Genomic DNA, 18,884 nt, shown 5'->3' with positions numbered 1-18,884 from the left:
GAGCTGAGGGTAAATTGTGGAAGCACTAGAGTTCATGGTAAACAAGATAACTGATAAGTGCAGCTATTTTCTGTGGTTAAGCAGTCACTGTTGTGACAGGGTCAAAAGGTGATGTTAACCTTCTTGGTGACTTACATAGATTCTATCTAAACCTCAATTTAAGAAAAACACAATGTCTTGTGACATTAAACAGCTATTTTATTTAATGGACATTTCTGTTGTAAGTAGTAAGCAATTATTACCCTAAAGGATCCCTGAGGAACTTGATAGGGGAGAGTGGGAGGTGGAAATAAAGTATAGGAATTTACACTGTATCGCTTTCAATGCTTTTTGTCTTATTAGTAAATATTAATGAATTCTTTGGAAGGGCACTTTCGGTATCTGTGACTAGGAGTTCTCTACAAAACTTCCATTTGCTTTTGATGACTTTCTGTAGTTCTAAATAGTGTCACAACTCCTGCTTGTGAAAATCTGATGAAATAGTTTGGAAAATTTTAATAAGCTATATATTGATGCTTTGTATCATGCTGGTGATAAGGTGACCAATTTCCATTATTTTCGATGCAGATGAGAAGCTAAATGAATTTTGCATTTTTTGAAGTGGATGCCTCCTTTAATTATTGTGGTGTCATAATTAATTGTGTTTAGCGTATTTGTAAATAAACCCGAATCAGCATGTAAATATAAATCAATTTCATTTGAGTGGCTAAATAAAGCATCTTCATGAAGGAAACAAAAGACCTGGTGTAATAGCACTTTATATGTAGTCAGGTCATCTCAAAGTGCTTCCTGTTCAATTAATCACATTTGAATCCTAAGTACTATTGTTGAGTAGGCAAATGCAATTTACACACAGCTATGAGACAGACAACCAGATAGTCTGTTTGTGTTGAGGAAGAAATGTTGGTAAGGACTCGAGAAGAAATCCTCTTTGGTTTGCTTTAAAGAGTGTAATGGGATCATTAACAATAACTAATTGAGACTCTCAGTTTAAGACTTAAGCTGAAAAAGTACAGTGTCAGTTTGGTCAAACTAGATTACGTGGTTAAATCTTGAACCATCTTGAAATCACACCCTACTGAGTAAGAAACTGGAGTAATTTCACTGAAGCCAAGCAACCATTGCGCCTTATGAAACTCCCAGCTGCCACACTTTCTTCCTTTAAAAGATGGGATTTAAGACTTTTCCCAGCATTCACGCTTCACCTCACTAGAAGTTGAATAACGGGTCCATTTTGCCTCTGGCCTCGATCTAATTTAACCACCTGTAAACTACAAGGAGCAGCCCAGTGTTATTTTACACTGTTTGCTATTTAGACCTCACTACAATTACTTTTGTATGCATTCCAGTCCCTAAACCCTTCATCTTATTATCGGTAAGCTTTTCAAGATTGCTATGCCAAAAATTTTAATGTGCCACATGTCAGAAAGCGCTTTGAAATGTGGGACTCACGTCGGTACACGTTCTGAAACATTTTAGGTTCTTAGTTTGCCTACCCCCAACTGAGAAAAAAGGTCTGATTGCAAGTTTTGTTTCAAGCATATAGACTTCAGACAGATGTGGATTGGCAATTTATGTACAAACCCTATATTTATCTTTGATTACATATAAATACAAATTAGCTATTTTCTAAAAAGTGGTTACAATTGCAATAAATACAAAATAGGAATTCGACCATTATACTTCATGTGTTGGGGGTTAAACCCATATAAACATGTACATCTGAAATACAATTAAACATCATTTAAAAGGAACAATTCTCTGATTAAAATATTTATTTTCCCAATTTCTTTTTAAGTAACCATAAATATATTTTCAAAATAGATGCTTCTATTTTGTTAATTTTTTTTAATATAAATAGTGTCTTCATTGGGAAATAGTAAAGTGTCAAGTTTTTTTTGATAAATTTCTGCTTTAACGACATCCACAACCCTCCACAACCATATCTTGGTAGTTCTTTAATACAACTTTGTCGTATTCATCAAGATAAAGCATCGAAATGGGACTGAGGTCTGTGGGGACGCAACATGCCCTGGGAATGTTTGCATTGACTGAGTTCACCAATGTCTGCACAATGGCATGGTTTGTTGAGTTTAAGTGATCTGCCAGTGGAAAAGGGCACTCTCCTTGGCAGTAAAAGGCATTATATCCCGGAGGTGCCACTATCCAGTCATTCCACCCCACGTCACTGAAATCCACATATAAAGGATGTCGTTTGCAGCTCGACTTGGACCTCTTCTTCGGCTTGTGTTTGACCTGACGCCTCACTCTTTTCTCAAGAGTGTGCCCTTTGCCATTGTGACTAAACGTCACCAATAAAGGCCTCATTTGAGGCCAGCTTTCTTCATCTTGATGCAAAGACCGACTGATCCTGACATGTCGCTTTGAATGTCTGCACTCCTTGTCCAAGTTAACGACTTCCACCATAAACCCATGGTTGGGCTGGCCCTGCGCAGTCCACCTCATAACAGAAGGGCTGACGTCAAAGCTCTCCCATTTGCTCACATTGTGATGCACGACCTTTGTGTCCAGCAACCGGGTAATGGGATCAGTGGACGAGGAACCCGTTGCTTTGAGAATCTCATACACATTGATGCGATGATGACCACTGCTGGCATTAGCACAGGCTTTTTGCTCCTGCTGGCGGTAGATCCTCAGTTCTGCCGAGGTGATGAGCTCCTCCCTCGGTATAGAGTTTAAGTTGAAGAAAAAACGACGGACTACCTCTCCCCTGGCTCCAGGCAACTCCTCCATTAGTTCTAAGATGAGAAAGAGATCAGAACCACCATTAGCCACACTGCAAGGCCCACTGGTGAGGCTAATCTGACACCATATGGAAACACATAAATCACAACCACCCAATGTTTGAGTTAATGATTGTAATATGTATTAACTACAATATCAATATAAATCATAAATATGAATGTCATCATTCGAGGCTTTGAATAAGATTATTTTCTCCCCTTAACAATCTATTGTCACTGACAATATCTTAACCCTCTGGTATATCTTAACCCTTAAATATGAGAAAATATTGTAAAATATAAGTAAATAACCTAATTTGATTATGTTCAAAATTCAACACAAACTACTTTCTTACTTCATTGCACTGTAGACTTTGAAATATTATTTGCATCACAATGTTTGAGAGCACGCTTGTATTGGAGACAAAAGGTATTTAAGATAATCTGTTTATTTTTACTTTTAACCCTCAGCAGTTAGGAAGAGCAGTTAATAACCAGTGAGCTCCCACATGACTTGTGTTTGGTAAACCAACTGGCATTCTTATTTTTGCGTTAGGGTCATTCGCCGTGAACAGAACTTGACCATATTCTAAGAGATTGGTCTGTGCAGGGAATCCAGTACTGAGATGTGTGAATAGCCAAGAATTCCATTGTTAAAAAAAAACTGCAAAAAATGAACAGTGCTCATTCATTTATGGAGGGTGTATTGCAACCAAGTAGTCAGGGGTCCATGCAGAGTAATAGGGTCAGAGAATGAGTCTGGGTGGGTTACCCTTCAGAGGGTCAGTGCAGACTTGTTGGGCCAAAGAGCCTGTTTCCACACTATAGTGATTCTATGATAATTTTAGTGACTTGCCATATGCAGACTCAAGGTCCGAAGAAATATAAGGGGTCAGGAGGGGAAAGCGGAGGGAGGTAAAGGTGGATGAGTGGGTAATGCATTCTGATTAAATCACATGCAACTGAAGTGTCCCTTAATGCCAGCGCAATACTGATCTGGACCAAACCACGGTGCCCCTTGATCGCCACGTGTGTGCCACTTTTAAACTCTCTGCCTCATACAAGAGATTGCACCATATTCTGCAATTACTTTTCAATGGTTTCGCCCCTGCAGCAGTTTTTTTTAAATAGATCCATTCACATTCTAAACACACTGAATTATTTAATTCACTGCCAATATGCCCATCTGTGCATTTGTTCAAGTGTGCTGCATGGTATTAACACAGCCAGGAACACACAGATCTAACTATTTCAGAACTTGCCCTTGTTCGAAGATTATCCACCCCATGGTTAATTTACGGGGTCACTTTTTCACATTCATTTTCAGCTGCATTGGAGAGAGAAATGAACTGCATTTGTAAATTAATCTAAATAGTTTTGAAATAAAACTGAACTGCCAGTGTATGCCTGCAGTTTGTGTGTGTCTGCAGTGTGTATCTGCAGTGAGTGCAGTGTGTATGTGCATGTGGTCTGCTGTGTGTGTGTGTGTGTGTGTGCGCGTGCATCTGTGTCTGCATGTGTGTGTCTGCTGTGTGTGTGTCTGCAGTGTGTGTGAGTGCTGGATGTGTATAGATGTGTGTCTGCAGTGTGTGAGAGTGCTGTGTGTGTATAGATGTGTGTCTGCAGTGTGTGTGAGTGCTGGATGTGTATAGGTGTGTGTCTGCAGTGTGTGAGAGTGCTGTATGTGTTGTCTGTGTGTGTGTCTGTAGTGCATGTGCGTGTTGTATGTGTCTCTGCTTATGTGTGCCTACAGTGTGTGTATCTATAGTGTGTGCTGTATGTGTCTCTGCAGTGTGTGTCTGCAGTGAGTGCTGTATGTATGTCTGTGTGTGTGTGCAGTGTATCTGCAGTGTGTGAGTGCTGTATGTGTGTGCGTGTCTGCAGAGTGTGTTTGAGAGAGTGCAAGGGTTCAACCATGTTAGTTTAAATAAACTCAGTGCACAGGGTACAGCAAGGAGGAAAACAGCCTGTGCGTTCACAGAACACTGCGGGCCTTAGGACCTCCTAGACACCTCAGCAGCCTGATAGAAGATTGGCATCAGATGCAGAAGTAGAATTCCCTCTCTGAACACGACGCTTTTATTAAGACTGGCTGTCGTTCTTTTCCCGCGGGGTGTAGGAGGGAAGGGGTTCAGCGAAGAGATGCGGAATCCATTTCCTTGTGTACTAAGTCATGCACGTGAATCCTAGTGTATGTACCAGAGCCCTGCAAACGTTTAAGACACCTGTAACCCAACTTGAGGAAGGTTCGCGTCGAAATGATAAGTTAGCAATCACAACAGGCGTGAGCTCTGGGTCCCAGTGTACCCCGATGAAAGCAATTGGGGATCAAGTTAACCCACTTGGTTTGGGATCTCATCTCCCTCTGCGCGGAAAGCTTTTGCAGATAACACCAGCCCCCAAATAAACTCTCACACACAGCCTCTTGCACTAAAGCCAATGCTAAACTCTGCAATATCAATAATTCACAGATCTGTGTAAAACGACAAAAAAAAGGATTAATTCTGCATCGTGTGTATGGGTGTGTGTGTGGGGGGGGGGGGGGGGCGGAATATTAAACTATCAAAACCTCGGTACCTGTGGGCGTGTGACCTTTTCTAAATAAATGTGACATCCCTCCTGAAACGAGGGGCTCTGGGAAAATAAAGGGAAAAAGCTTCTCCGCAAACAAGATAAGATAAGGCTCCGAGCTCCTCGGGACAAATATTTATGGTCGTTTTCGTTACACGGTTAACCAACTGGAATGTAAAACAACATTCAGCCAATCATTTACCAAGTGGCCCTCTCGCTGTAACACGCGATGTATTTGAATCGAGATATCCCACACTTACCCACCCCCTCAAAAAAAATCTTACCAGGGCTGGCAGTGGGTGACAGAGAGAGAGAGAGAATGAGAGGTTGTGCCCGCTATGGAAGCTCACTGAGCCGCCAGAACCCTGTCAAAAAGTCACAAGGAACGCAAGAAGGGTGACTGGACCCTGAACGACAACTCTGGTTTCTCTCTCCACAGACCTGCTGAGTTACTCCAACACCTACTTTCGTCTTCAAAAGAGCGTGATGTGTGCGATCTGGATTCCAATCAGCCCCCCTGCCGCCCCCCCCCCCCCCCCCCCAATCTTAGACTAGACCGGCTGTGTAGACAGTGAAGGGTAAATAGACTCCTGAGCTTATAGACATGTAATAGTGAAGGATAAACAGACTTCTGACCCTATGTATATATGATAGTGAAGGATATAGACTTTTGCTATATATATATATATAATAGTGAAGGATGAAGGCTTCTGAACCTACATATATGTAAAGTCGTAAAGGATAAACAGACAGCTGACCCTATATATAATAGTGAAGGATACACAGATTCCTGACCCTATATGTATTGAAGGACAAAGACTCTTGATCCTCTAATATAGTAGAGAAGGGTAGAGACTCCTGATCCCATATATGTATAAAATAGTGAAGGATAAAACAGACTTCTGACCCTATGTATATATGATAGTGAAGGACATAGACTTTTGATCCTATGTATATAAAATTGTGAAGGATGAAGGCTTCTGAACCTACACATATGTAAAATAGTCAAGAGTAAACGAACAGCTGACCCTATATATAATAGTGAAGGATAAAGACTCCTGACCCTATAATAATGAAGGGTAAACAGATACCTGACCCGGTGTAGGAGAATAGTGAAGGTTCAAGACTCTTCACCCTATATGTAAAACAGTAAAGGATAAAGGGACTCCTGACTCTCCCTACATATAAACTAGTGAAGGATAAAGGCTCCTGATCCTATATATATATGTTCGTGCGTGGAGTTACCTCCGATGGAATTGGAGTTACCTGTGTGTCATATGTGGCCACATTGTTGCCCAGGGATGAGTTGTATGGTGGGTTTTGATCTTATCCCCCAGACTTGGGGCAGAGTGTGTGTGTGTGTGACAGGTCACTGAGGCGAACTGCCTGGCTTCGCCTTACCTTCGTGGTGGAAGCTCCTGACGGTATTGGCGTTGCTGGCTGACCTCTCGGGGAACTGGGAGAGCGCCCAGGCGTCGGTCGCTTGTCCCCGTTCGGCTTCCTCGCCCGTGTGCAGCCGGTACAGGTCCACCATGTACTGCGGGATGACCGCGTTCCTGGCGGGGTGAGGGCGGCGCCGGAGGCCGAACATGTTGAGGAGCCGCAGCTCGAACTCCTGCAGCAGCTCCTCGGTCTGCGGGGGAGGCTGTGCCCGGCCGGAATTGGCGTACTGCTCGGCGAATCTCCTGCGGCCCACCTCGGGGATGAGTCCGGCCGAACCCCCGAATAAAACCTGACAGAGCAATAGCGCCATCAGAGATCGTCTACCGGCGGTCATCGTGTCTCTGAGAGAGAGAGAGGGGAGAGAGAAACGGGGTTTATTCCGGCATCACAAATGGTAATACACACACACACAGACACACACACACTCCTACACACACACACACAGACACTCCCAGACACACACACACCCCTACACACACAGACACACACACACTCCTACACACACACACAGACACTCCCAGACACACACACACCCCTACACACACAGACACACACACACACCTACACACACACAGACACACACACACTCCTACACACACACACAGACACTCCCAGACACACACACACCCCTACACACACAGACACACACACACAGACACACACACACTCCTACACACACACAGACACTCCCAGCCACACACACACACACTCCTACACACACACAGACACTCCCAGACACACAGACACACACACACTCCTACACACACAGACACTCCCAGACACACAGACACACACAGAGACACAAACACACACACACGCACACACACAGACACTCCCACACACACAGACACTCCCACACACACAGACACAGACACTCATACACACACAGACACACAGATACACATACATACACAGAAACACAACAGATACACGCTCAGACACACACAGATACACACAGACACGTTCACACACACAGACACACACACAGACACACACACACAGATACACACACATTCACAGATCAGAGAATCCAGGGGACAGATATCGAAGGCAATATAAGGAAAAGATGTAGAATTGTTTAAAAAAATGATTCTTCTTCCAATATATAAAGAGTGAAGCAGAAACCCAAAGGCAGACTGGATGAAATCTCACTTTAATTTCGAGAAACCAAGAGTTAGAAAGAGAGAATTTTCTTTGGAGGAAAGGACAGAAAGGAAAGCTAAGGAATTATCTGAAGTAAGGAAGACCAAAAGTGCACCTACACACGTGTGTGTGTATGTGTGTGAGAGAGAGACAGAGACAGCCGCCTTGTTTATGTTTGTCTAAGCTGTTGTGTCTGTCTGGAGTGGGACAGATCAGAGAGTTGAGGGAAGGTGGGGAAGGGGGGGGGGGCGAGATGGATGGAGAGCAGACGTACAGGTGCTCTGTCTGTCTGTCTCTCTCCTCAGTCCTTGGACTCGGCTGCGGCAGAATGCACACCCCACTCTGTCTCTCTCTCACACACAGTCTCCTTCCTGAGCCCGCGTTACCTTTCCCTACAACAGGCGCCCAGCTCAGAGAAAGCAGCGGTCCATTGAAACGCGGGCAGCTCCGCTAACTCCGTCCTCGGCTCGTTCTGGTCCCCCCCTCCCGCAAATCAAGGCGCCGGAACATCTGCTTCTGGGAGGGGGGAGATAAAGTTCAGGCGATTATTTCCCTCCTCTCCACGGCTGCCTTGTTTTCTAACATCTAGGGAGGGAGGGAGGGTTGTTGATGTGGAGGGAGGGTGGGAGGTGGCGGGGAGTTCGTTTCCGTGCCTGGCTCTTAGTTTTTATCCCTCTTGAGTCTCACAGCGTCGCAGTTTAACGCAGGAGTCCGTCAATTTATTCCTCTCCTGGGACCGGCAACCGAACCAGCTCCGCTCCGTTCTTCCCTGTCCTTTGCATCGCTCGCTGTTAATCCACTCTCTCTCTCTTGTCCGGGCGTTGGGAAGGTTTCCAGTGGACAGTACACCCCGTTCTCGCCGATCAACAGGAGGCGGAGAGGGGGCCAAACACTGCTTTCAGATCTCTGAACTGAGAATGCACAGCAAAAGGGCGACAGATTCCAAGCAAGTTGTCCGGTTTACTCACAACGCCTCGGGCATTCAGCGCTTTATCAAAGTCCATCATGTCTCAAAGCCCATGTATATATAAAAAAAGACACACATACAGCAAACAGACAATCCAGAGTGAAGAAGCAGGGTTTATATATAAATTCAGTAGGGTTATTTTAAACGCTGGTTCCTGCTCCTGTTGACTAAAATAATTGAAAGGGTGCTTTATATGTATGTATATATATATATATATATGTCCCGCTTGCCCGCTGATGTCACGTCAATGAGGCGTTGTGCCAATCAAATGCGATAATGATTCCTGTCACAAACTCGACATTGAGCTCAGAGCAACAGTTTGGGGGTGGAACAGCACAGGCACTTTCTGCTAGGAGGATCAACTCTGGGGTAACAAGTTGCGTGATTTTTATGTTTCATTTATTCTTCTTGGGGGTGGAGGGGAAGGGAAGGGAACTCCTTGTAGCGAAATAGACGCAGCCCATCTTTTTAAACATCCCCTCAGCCCAAGAGAACACACGTCCCTTTTAAAATACCCTTCCACAACCCCCTCTCCTCCCCACCCCATCCAAATTAAATCTACCGGTGGTCATTTTCACTGACAAAACAGACCGGCTCCATTGCAAAAAAAAAGAGAATTCTTAACTTTAATTTCTCACCCTTCATTTCCGCCGCCCCCGTCAATAATAGGGAAAAAAGATCCTAGAAACACTGCTTAAGGCGATCCAGAAATGAGGAATCTCTTCTCTGCAGTATACGTGCAAGATTTATTTACTCTTGTTCATGTGGCGATATCAGAGCGAAGGTGTTGGGAACTCGCTCTCTGCGAGAGGCACGGCTGGGGGTGACAGAAACCCTCACACAATGGGGGCTTCATTCATCCCGAGAGGGGTGGAACAGGGTGGGGTGGGGAGGGGGGCAATTGAGTCCGAGTGTGGGGCAGTCCTGCCCCCTCCCGGGACCGAAGTCTGTCAGTTTCTTTCGGACTTTATTTTTTTCATTTTGCTGGTAATTTTCTTTTTTTTTTGTCTGGTTTTGGTCTATCAGTGAGGAGAGTGGTAGGTCAGGGATGGGAACAGGCACTTGTCATCCGCTTTTGTCCCTGAACGGAACAAGATTGGGTCTGATATGTTCTACAGGGAAACAAGAGAGAGAGAGGGAGAGAGGGAGAAAGAAAGAGTGCAGAGCGCCAACTCCTGGTCAACACAGCAAAAGACCAAAGAGTTGAATTTTTCCAAATCGCTTTTACAACGGCTCCTTTGTACGTCTCTTTCGGAGCGAGAGAGAGAGAGGAGAAAGAAATCAAATCGTCCCGAGACTCGGCTCAGCACAGATCGGGTCGGTCTGCCTTGTTCAGCTAACAACACTAACCCAACACCCCCCAGACACACGCACACACACACACAACATAACAACCGCTTTCAATTTACAACTTTAAACGATCGGAAACAAAACACACAGTTTTCTTAAAAAGAAAACAAATCGTGTGTGACGCCGTGGGAATAAAAAAGGCAGTGGAAGTACAAGGTAAAAGAGCGAAGGAAAGAAATTTAACACCGGCGGCCGAACAAGTGTATGGCAAGAGAAAATAAAGCAACGATTCTGGGACATGGCTGTCGATTGGAGGCTAATGTTGAATGAAAATGAAGAGGGGGAAAAAAGAGAAGGAAATAGAGGTTAAAAGTAATCGAAAGTGTGTCAAATGAATTGAGCATCCTGTAATCAGGAGCAGCAATTGGTTCCCTGTACTTAACGCGAATGATCAAATGAGTGAAATCTCCCCACTCCCCTTACCTGAAAGAGGCTGTTGCATTAGACCAGGCAGCTGCCCCTTATAACCCGGCTGCTCCTGTCAGTGGGATTTGATGAAAAAGTGCCGAACGGGAAGGAAAGACGAACCATCTCACTGGGTGAGCAAGTTCGGAGACACCAGAAGTTAATCTTTGCATGTGCGGAACAACATGCTGGGGTAGGTTCGGTGCGCCTGATTTAAAGCATCTTACAGCAACTCAGTTCTTCCGAGCGAATGACTTCACACTCGCTCATGCAACGGCTCTCTCTCTCTCTCTCTCACTCACTCACTCACTCGCCTTTCGTCTTCCTGCATTGTGGCTGGCATGGGGCATGTTTACAGCAATATGTGACTCATTCGTTTGAGATCTTCATCTAACGTCATTACATCACAGTGGATTTTTGTATTTTTTTAAGAAAAAAAGGGTTCTGTTTCAGAGTGTAAACAGGGTGACTGATGCTGTGTCTGTGACACAGAGAATTTCCTACACACTGTCAGAAGGTTTCCCCATCAGACAGAGACAGAGAAGTGGAGAAGTGTTACTTTAAAAAAAAACTGCACTCCTCGGATATCCGAGTGTGGAAAGGACGATACATTTCGCCGCTAAAAGGTCCAGTTTAACAGATGAGAGAAACTCATACATAGACACCATCGGGCGCTTGAAATCACTGGGTACCTGACACATCAAATCCATAATGCACACAGCAATCCGTAATGGGAAGGGGACTGCTGCTGTGGGCAACACACGAACAAATTGCTGGAGAAACTCAGCAGGTTTGACAGCATCTCTGGAGAGAGAAAGAAGTGGTAATATTTCGAGTCCAGTGACCCTTCTTCAGATTTGCCAGACCTGCTGAATTTCTCCAATAAATTCCGTGTGCGTGTGTATATGATCTGTGTGTGTTTGTGTATATAGTGTGTGTGTATATGTATGTGTGTGTATGATCTCTCTGTGTGTTATGATAGTGTGTGTGCTATGATCTGTGTGTGTGTGTTTCTGTGTGTATGATCTGTGTGTTATGATAGTGTGTGTGCTATGATCTGTGTGTATATGTATGTGTGTGTGTATGATCTGTGTTATGATAGTGTGTGTGCTATGATCTGTGTGTGTATGTGTATGTGTGTATGATCTGTGTGTGTGTATGAAAGTGTGTGTGTACTATGAGATCTCTGTGTGTGTATGTGTATGTGTGTGTATGATAGCGTGTGTATGAATGATCTCTGTGTGTGTGCTATGATAGTGTATGTGCGCTATGATCTGTGTGTGTGTTTCGAATCTTTATTTCATTTCCGATGTTGTGATTGACCAAAGGTGGATAAATCCCCAGAACCTGACCAGGTGTACCCGAGAACTCTGTGGGAAGCGAGAGAAGTGATTGCTGGGCCTCTTGCTGAGATATTTGTATCATCGATAGTCACAGGTGGGGTGCCGGAAGACTGGAGGTTGGCAAATGTGGTGCCACTGTTTAAGAAGAGTGGTAAGGATAAGCCAGGGAACTATAGACCAGTGAGCCTGACCCCGGTGGTGGGCAAGTTGTTGGAGGGAATCCTGAGTGTCAGGATGTACATGTATTTGGAAAGGCAAGGACTGATTCGGGATAGTCAACATGGCTTTGTATGTGGGAAATCATGTCTCACAAACTGGATTGAGGTTTTGATGAAGTAACGAAGAGCATTGATGAGGGCAGAGCAGTAGATGTGATCTATGTGGACTTCAGTAAGGTGTTCGACAAGGTTCCCCATGGGAGACTGATTAGCAAGGTTAGATCTCATGGAATACAGGGAGAACTAGCCATTTAGATACAGAACTGGCTCAAAGGTAGAAGACAGAGGGTGGTGGTGGAGCGTTGTTTTTCAGACTGGAAGCCTGTGACCAGTGGAGTGCCACAAGGATTGGTGCTGGGTCCTCTACTTTTTGTCATTTACATAAATGATTTGGATGCGAGCATAAGAGGTACAGTTAGTAAGTTTGCAGATGACACCAAAATTAAAGGTGTAGTGGACAGCAAAGAGGGTTACCTCAGATTACAACAGGACCTTGACCAGATGGGCTAATGGGCTGAGAAGTGGCAGATGGAGTTTAATTCAGATAAATGCGAGGTGCTGCATTTTGGGAAAGCAAATCTTAGCAGGACTTGTACACTTAATGTTAAGGTTCTAGGGAGTGTTGCTGACCAAAGAGACCTTGGAGTGAAGGTTCATAGCTCCTTGAAAGTGGACTCGCAGGTAGATAGGATAGTGAAGAAGGTGTTTGGTATGCTTTCCTTTATTGGTCAGAGTATTGAGTACAGGAGTTGGGAGATCATGTTGCAGCTGTACAGAACATTGGTGAGGCCACTGTTGGAATATTGCATGCAATTCTAGTCTCCTTCCTATCGGAAAGATGTTGTGAAACTTGAAAGGGTTCAGAAAAGATTTACAAGGATGTTGCCAGGGTTGGAGGATTTGAGCTACAGGGAGAGGCTGAACAGGCTGGAGCTGTTTTCCCTGGAGTCTTGGAGGCTGAGGAGTGACCTTACAGAGGTTAACAAAATTATGAGGGGCATGGATAGGATAAATAGGCAAAGTCTTTTCCCTGGGGCCGGGGAGTCCAGAACTAGAGGGCATAGGTTTAGGGTGAGAGGGGACATATATAAAAGAGACCTAAGGGGCAACTTTTTCACGCAGAGGGTGGTACGTGTATGGAATAAACTGCCAGAGGAAGTGGTGGAGGCTGGTACAATTGCACCATTTAAGAGGAATTTGGATGGGTATAGGAATAGGAAGGGTTTGGAGGTATATGGGCCGGGTGCTGGCAGGCAGGACTAGATTGGGTTGGGATATCTGGTCGGCATGGACGGGTTGGACCGAAGGGTCTGTTTCCGTGCTGTACATCTCTATGACGCTATGACTAGTCATAAAGACGTACAGCATGGAAACAGACCCTTCGACACAACTCGTCCATGCCGACCAGATATCCTAAATTGATCGAGTCCCTTTTGCCAGCACTTGGTTCCATATCCCTCAAAACCCTTCCTAATCGCATGCCCATCCAGACGCCTTTACAATTCAGATAACACTCGTTGTCATTTCCGCCCACAGGTATATATTAGACATCGCCCGGGATTACCCAGGGAGGACAGGCATCGGGATTATTAAATAGACCTGTTGATTAGCCTTGTGTAGAGTCCTGTCTATTCACATACCTCACCCTCACCTCTGTGCTCTGAGTGAAAGACCCAATAGCTCCCAATCTCACCCTAACCTTCAATCCCCCACTCTCTGCATCCTCCTAACGTACTTTCCTATTTGTCACACACAAATTAAAAACAAAAGATGATTGGAAAAACTGTCCCTAATTATTAATCAGCCTTCCCTGTGCTTATTCTTTGAATGGTTAGAGAGCGAAATCTCCTCTGACAGAGAGAGAGAGAAAATGCAGCCTGAAACCCGAATTGGAAATCTAAGTTATATACAACACAAACTGCTCAGCAGGTCAGACAGGAGCTGCGGAGAGAGAAACGTTCACATTTCAGCTCTGTGAGTGCTCAGGAGGAGGGATCCTCAGCGCTCGCTGCTACCGTCAAACTCCGCTGCAATTTTGCAACGTTTTTTTTCCCCTCTGTTTTCGCAAACGCCGACTGAACTGAGCCAACACGCCCTCCACCACCGCCCCTCCTCCCCTCCCCAATCAGTCACTCCTATGACCCGAAGCAAATCCCGGGGGGTAACGAGCAATCACAAACGAGTAAACGTTGGACCAAAGTTTCAAACAAATTAATGGGAAAAGACCAGGCGCAGATCACAGTGGCTTCTATGTCCCACCGAGCCGGACGGGGCACTGCAGCCGTGTTCTGTGTGCATCCCCTCCTTCAGTGAAGGCAACACAGCTCAGGGTAAAAAGTGAGGTCTGCAGATGCTGGAGATCGGAGCTGAAAATGTGTTGCTGGTTAAAGCACAGCAGGTTAGGCAGCATCCAAGGAACAGGAAATTCGACGTTTCGGGCCAGAGCCCTTCATCAGGAATGACTCCGATGAGGGGTTCTGGCCTTAAAACTTCGAATTTCCTGTTCCTTGGATGCTGCCTAACCTGCAGTGCTTTAACCAGCAACACATTTTCAACACAGCTCAGGGAATGGCAACGTTGTTCAGGAAGAGTTTGAACTGGGTTGGGTTGTCATTTCTTGTTTTGAGTGTGGCGAGATTATACTGTGGAGCAGAAAGTGAGGTCTGCGGATGCTGGAGATCAGAGCTGAAACTGTGTTGCTGGAAAAGCGCAGCAGGCCAGGCAGCATCCAAGGGGCAGGAGAATTGACGTTTCGGGCAGATTCCTGAAGAGATTATATGTGGTCTTGTTTGAGCGAGATGTCTTCAAACCTTCAGAAATTCCAGAGTGGATACGAGTTTATTTCAGAGAATCCCTACAGTGTCGGGGACAGGTCATTGGGCCCAACAAGTTCACACCGACCCTCCAAAGGGGGACCCAAACAGACCCATTCCCATATGAGTCCTGACTAAAGCCGACACATCCCCTCAACACTGTGAGCAATTTCCCATGGACAATTCACCTAAGCTGCATATCTTTGGAGTGTGGGAGGAAACCCGCGCTAATGCTGGGAGAATGCCCAAACTTCACACAGACAGTCGTCCGAAGGTGGAATTGAACCCAGGTCTGTAACACTACAAGGCAACAGTGTTCACCACTGAGCCACGGTCACAAGACCCTTCACTATCTACATGGAATCCTTCGTCTCAAATTGGATTTTTAGAATTGGACCAAGTTAGAAAATCAAACTCAGCCTTCTTCTGGAAACTCTCTTCACTGATCTTGGTCATTGGAGGAGGATATATTTTTACTACAGTCTTCCAACCCAGACTCTCCATGATCGTTTAGTCTATAGCAGCAGCTTCTATGTGGTAGTTCAGCTTTCAACTTTTAAGAGTGTGTCCAGATGCTGCGCCCAGAAATGGGAAATATTCCCCTTCCTGATTTGTTATCTAGTGCACATGGTGGGGGGGAGCAGGGCTATGATAATGCGGTGTGTACACCATCAGCCGCAAGAAGTCCTTCACCATCCAACAACAAGACTGTGCATTTACATAGCACTTTGCTGATAGTAAAACATCACAAGTTGCTTCTGCAATGCATAGTCAGCTCAACATGCACAAGGGGCATTCTGACGACTGACCAACAGATTAATCAAAGGAATAAGTTTCACAAAAGATGACAAAGAGATGAAGAGGTTGAGGGAGCGAATTCTCCAACTTAAGGTGAATGTCAGACTTGTCAACATTGAGTAATGGAGGGAAAAAGATTGACAGGAGGACAGATTTCTCAGAGATTTGCCAGATTGGAGGAGGCTACAGAGATACAGAGACATTGAGCAATGAACAGGCTCAGTAATAATACCAGGCGAAAGTGAGGGCTGCAGATGCTGGAGATCAGAGTCAAGATTAGAGTGGTGCTGGAAAATCCTTCCTGATGAAGGGCTTTTGCCTGAAACGTCGATTTTCCTGCTCCTCAGATGCTGCCTGTCCTGCTGTGATTTTCCAGCACCACTCTGATCTTGACTCAGTAATAATGCCCTCCATCATCATTAGTCCGCTATAGTCATTGTCTAAGTGAGTGTGTGATATAAGGGTCCTTGGGCAAGCCATAGCTTGGCATCATAGTTCAGCAAACATTGGTCTCTCCAAACAGGAAAGGTAACTTCCTCTATCAGATCTGTTCGATTTGGTGCTACATTCCCCCCAAAACCCCCTCCCCCCCCTCCCCCGCCCCCATGCGCCCATTGGGTACCTGCAGCATCATACTCTCTTTGTGGTGGTTGGAGCCTGGGAACAAGAGTTTGTCTCTCCATTTTGTGAAGTTGCAACAGCTGCTGTTGTTTGTTTTTTTTTGCCAAATGCTAGAGGTAGAGTTTAAATTTGACAACAAATCACAACCCTAAATGTTGACAGCTAAGAGGCTGCTTATCTAGGATCAACACAGTAAATTTTAATCAAAATTATTATGGTGCAGATTACTTTTATTGTTGCTTTGAACTGTTCCACTGATCTCGGTCACAGATCGAGCTGATAATGCAAGTTGGAGGAGGTGAGATTCAATCCAACCAGAACACAGAAGTAGCTTTATTAGTTTGTAAATTGCATTTTCCTGATATTATCCATTTGGATCGCCGCTTCAACTCAATTGTTTTGGAGAAATTTGACAACAGCAATTTCTTTTTTGGAGATTTACTGGTAATCATGTAAAAATGAAAGAAAACCTATAATTCAAATGATATTTTACATTACTTATGAAGAACTAAGTTTGATTTGCAATACAGCTACTTAGTGTGCAACCCTTCCAGGCCTCAGTAAAGTACAATTAGCAGTATGTGAGGTTTGTAAGGATTATGCAGGATACAGGGTATCCATAATCTGGTTGAAAGGTGATTTTTAAAATTTAAGCACATTAGGCAACAATGCTGTACTGTAGCACTCAGCTTGAAAATGTTTCAACAACACTTTTGCTACACATCAGACTTAAATCCAGAATTCAAGTTTACAATGAAAATATGCAGCCTAATATTGTATTTATAGTATGAAGTAAAACCATAAGAAACTTGAAAGAAAGTTCAACAGCAGTTATTTATTGAAAAAAAAATCTGTTGGGTTTACTGTGCTAAAGGGATATGTGATCAAATTAAAGCCACTTTAATACAAAAACACCTCACTCTTGACTCTAGTCATCCACTCCTGTATCATCATAATGGCTGAAAAGCATGAGGTCATTATTATTGATATATAGCATTGAAATTAAGCAGCTTAGTAGGGATGCAGCATGCCTGGAGGACTCAGCTGTAATGCATAAAATTTTTGCATAAAAGCTCATAGTGTTAAGGGTCTCATTGAAGATTAAAGGCCATTCGCCAAAACAATTGTTGACTAAGTAGCTGTGAGGGGTCATCAAGTCATAGAGTCACAGAGATGTACAGCACGGAAACAGACCCTTCGGTCCAACCCGTCCATGCTGACCAGATATCCCAACCCAATCAATCCCACCTGCCAGCACCTGGCCCATATCTCTCCAAACCCTTCCTATTCATATACTCATCCAAATGCCTTTTAGATGTTGCAATTGTATCAGCCTCTACCACTTCCTCTTGCAGCTTATTCCATACACATACCACCCGGTGTGTGAAAAAGCTGCCCCTTACATCTCTTTTATATCTTTCCCCTCTCACCCTAAACCTTTTCCCTCTAGTTCCCCGACCCCAGAGAAAAGACTTTACCCATTTATCCTATCCATGTTCCTCATGATTTTGTAAACCTCTGTAAGGTCACTCCTCAACCTCCGATGCTCCAGCGAAAACAGTCCCAGCCTGTTCAGCCTCTCCCTATGGTCAAATCCTCCAACCCTGGCAACATCCTTGTGAATCTTTTCTGAACCCTTTCAAGTTTCACAACATCTTTCCGATAGGAAGGAGACCAGAATTGCATGCAGTATTCCAACAATGGCCTAACCAATGTTCTGTACAGCCGCAACATGACCTCCCAACTCCTGTACTCAATACTCTGACCAATAAAGGAAAGCATATCAAACGCCTTCTTCACTATCCTATCTACCTGCGAGTCCACTTTCAAGGAGCTATGAACCTTCACTCCAAAGTCTCTTTGGTCAGCAACACTCCCTAGAACCTTACCATTAAGTGTATAAGTCCTGCTAAGATTTGCTTTCTCAAAATGCAATTTTCCAGCTCAAATCTTCCAGCTGTATAAAAGTTCTCCTTCATTTGCAGTTATATGGAAATACAACTGGATGCTTTGCAATATTTATGGTTCAACATTACAGCCAACAGAGAAACATATTAATACCCCAAAATTAAAGAGTGTCATTTTCAAATTGTATTCACTGTTGATGATCTTCTCTTCTATTGGTATCACACTCGAACAGTTCCCTCAACAATTTAGTCCATTGACTCCAAGTTCAATCAGAATAAAACAAAGGAATATGTTGAGAAACTAACGAGAAGCTATCTGTATCAGTTTGTGCATGAACTGTTGTGTCCTACAAAATAAGGTTTTAAAGAATGGAAATGAATTTGATGCATTTTTAAAATTCTTTCATGGGATGTGACTGTCACTGGAAAGACCATAATTTGTTTCCCATCTTAATTACCCTTGAGACGATGGTGGTGAGGCAAATTCTTGAAATGCTGTCGGTTCAATCACTGTGTTGTTAGGGATTCCTGCTGCTTTTGGAAGTGGCTAGGAATTATGAC

General features: G+C 44.3%; 1 protein-coding gene across 2 annotated transcripts; it reads right to left on the bottom strand.

The window, feature by feature from the left end:
- Positions 1 to 1,560: 1,560 nt before the first annotated feature.
- Positions 1,561 to 10,943, bottom strand: LOC132819883 (bone morphogenetic protein 2-like). Of its 2 annotated transcripts, none has more exons than XM_060831822.1 (3): positions 10,642 to 10,943; positions 6,717 to 7,099; positions 1,561 to 2,759 (listed from the first exon to the last, which is right to left on the bottom strand). In XM_060831822.1, exons 2-3 carry the CDS (start codon positions 7,090 to 7,092, stop codon positions 1,915 to 1,917), a joined length of 1,221 nt encoding a protein of 406 aa, XP_060687805.1. In that variant the 5' UTR covers positions 7,093 to 7,099; positions 10,642 to 10,943; the 3' UTR covers positions 1,561 to 1,914. The 2 variants fall into 2 exon arrangements, with proteins under 2 accessions (XP_060687805.1, XP_060687804.1); XM_060831821.1 differs by lacking the exon at positions 10,642 to 10,943 and adding an exon at positions 8,288 to 9,071.
- Positions 10,944 to 18,884: the final 7,941 nt, after the last annotated feature.

The sequence above is a fragment of the Hemiscyllium ocellatum genome, chromosome 10 (assembly GCF_020745735.1).
Source record: "Hemiscyllium ocellatum isolate sHemOce1 chromosome 10, sHemOce1.pat.X.cur, whole genome shotgun sequence".
In the NCBI taxonomy this organism is placed as follows: domain Eukaryota; kingdom Metazoa; phylum Chordata; class Chondrichthyes; order Orectolobiformes; family Hemiscylliidae; genus Hemiscyllium; species Hemiscyllium ocellatum.
This window is presented reverse-complemented; position numbering and strand designations above follow the sequence as displayed.

Excerpts from the sequence above, each read along its gene's own strand:
- LOC132819883 (XM_060831822.1), bottom strand. The coding sequence starts at position 7,092 with ATGACCGCCGGTAGACGATCTCTGATGGCGCTATTGCTCTGTCAGGTT. Across the intron at positions 2,760-6,716 it reads CAGGAGCTTCCACCACGAAG|AACTAATGGAGGAGTTGCCT; the intron begins GTAAGGCGAAGC and ends TTCTCATCTTAG.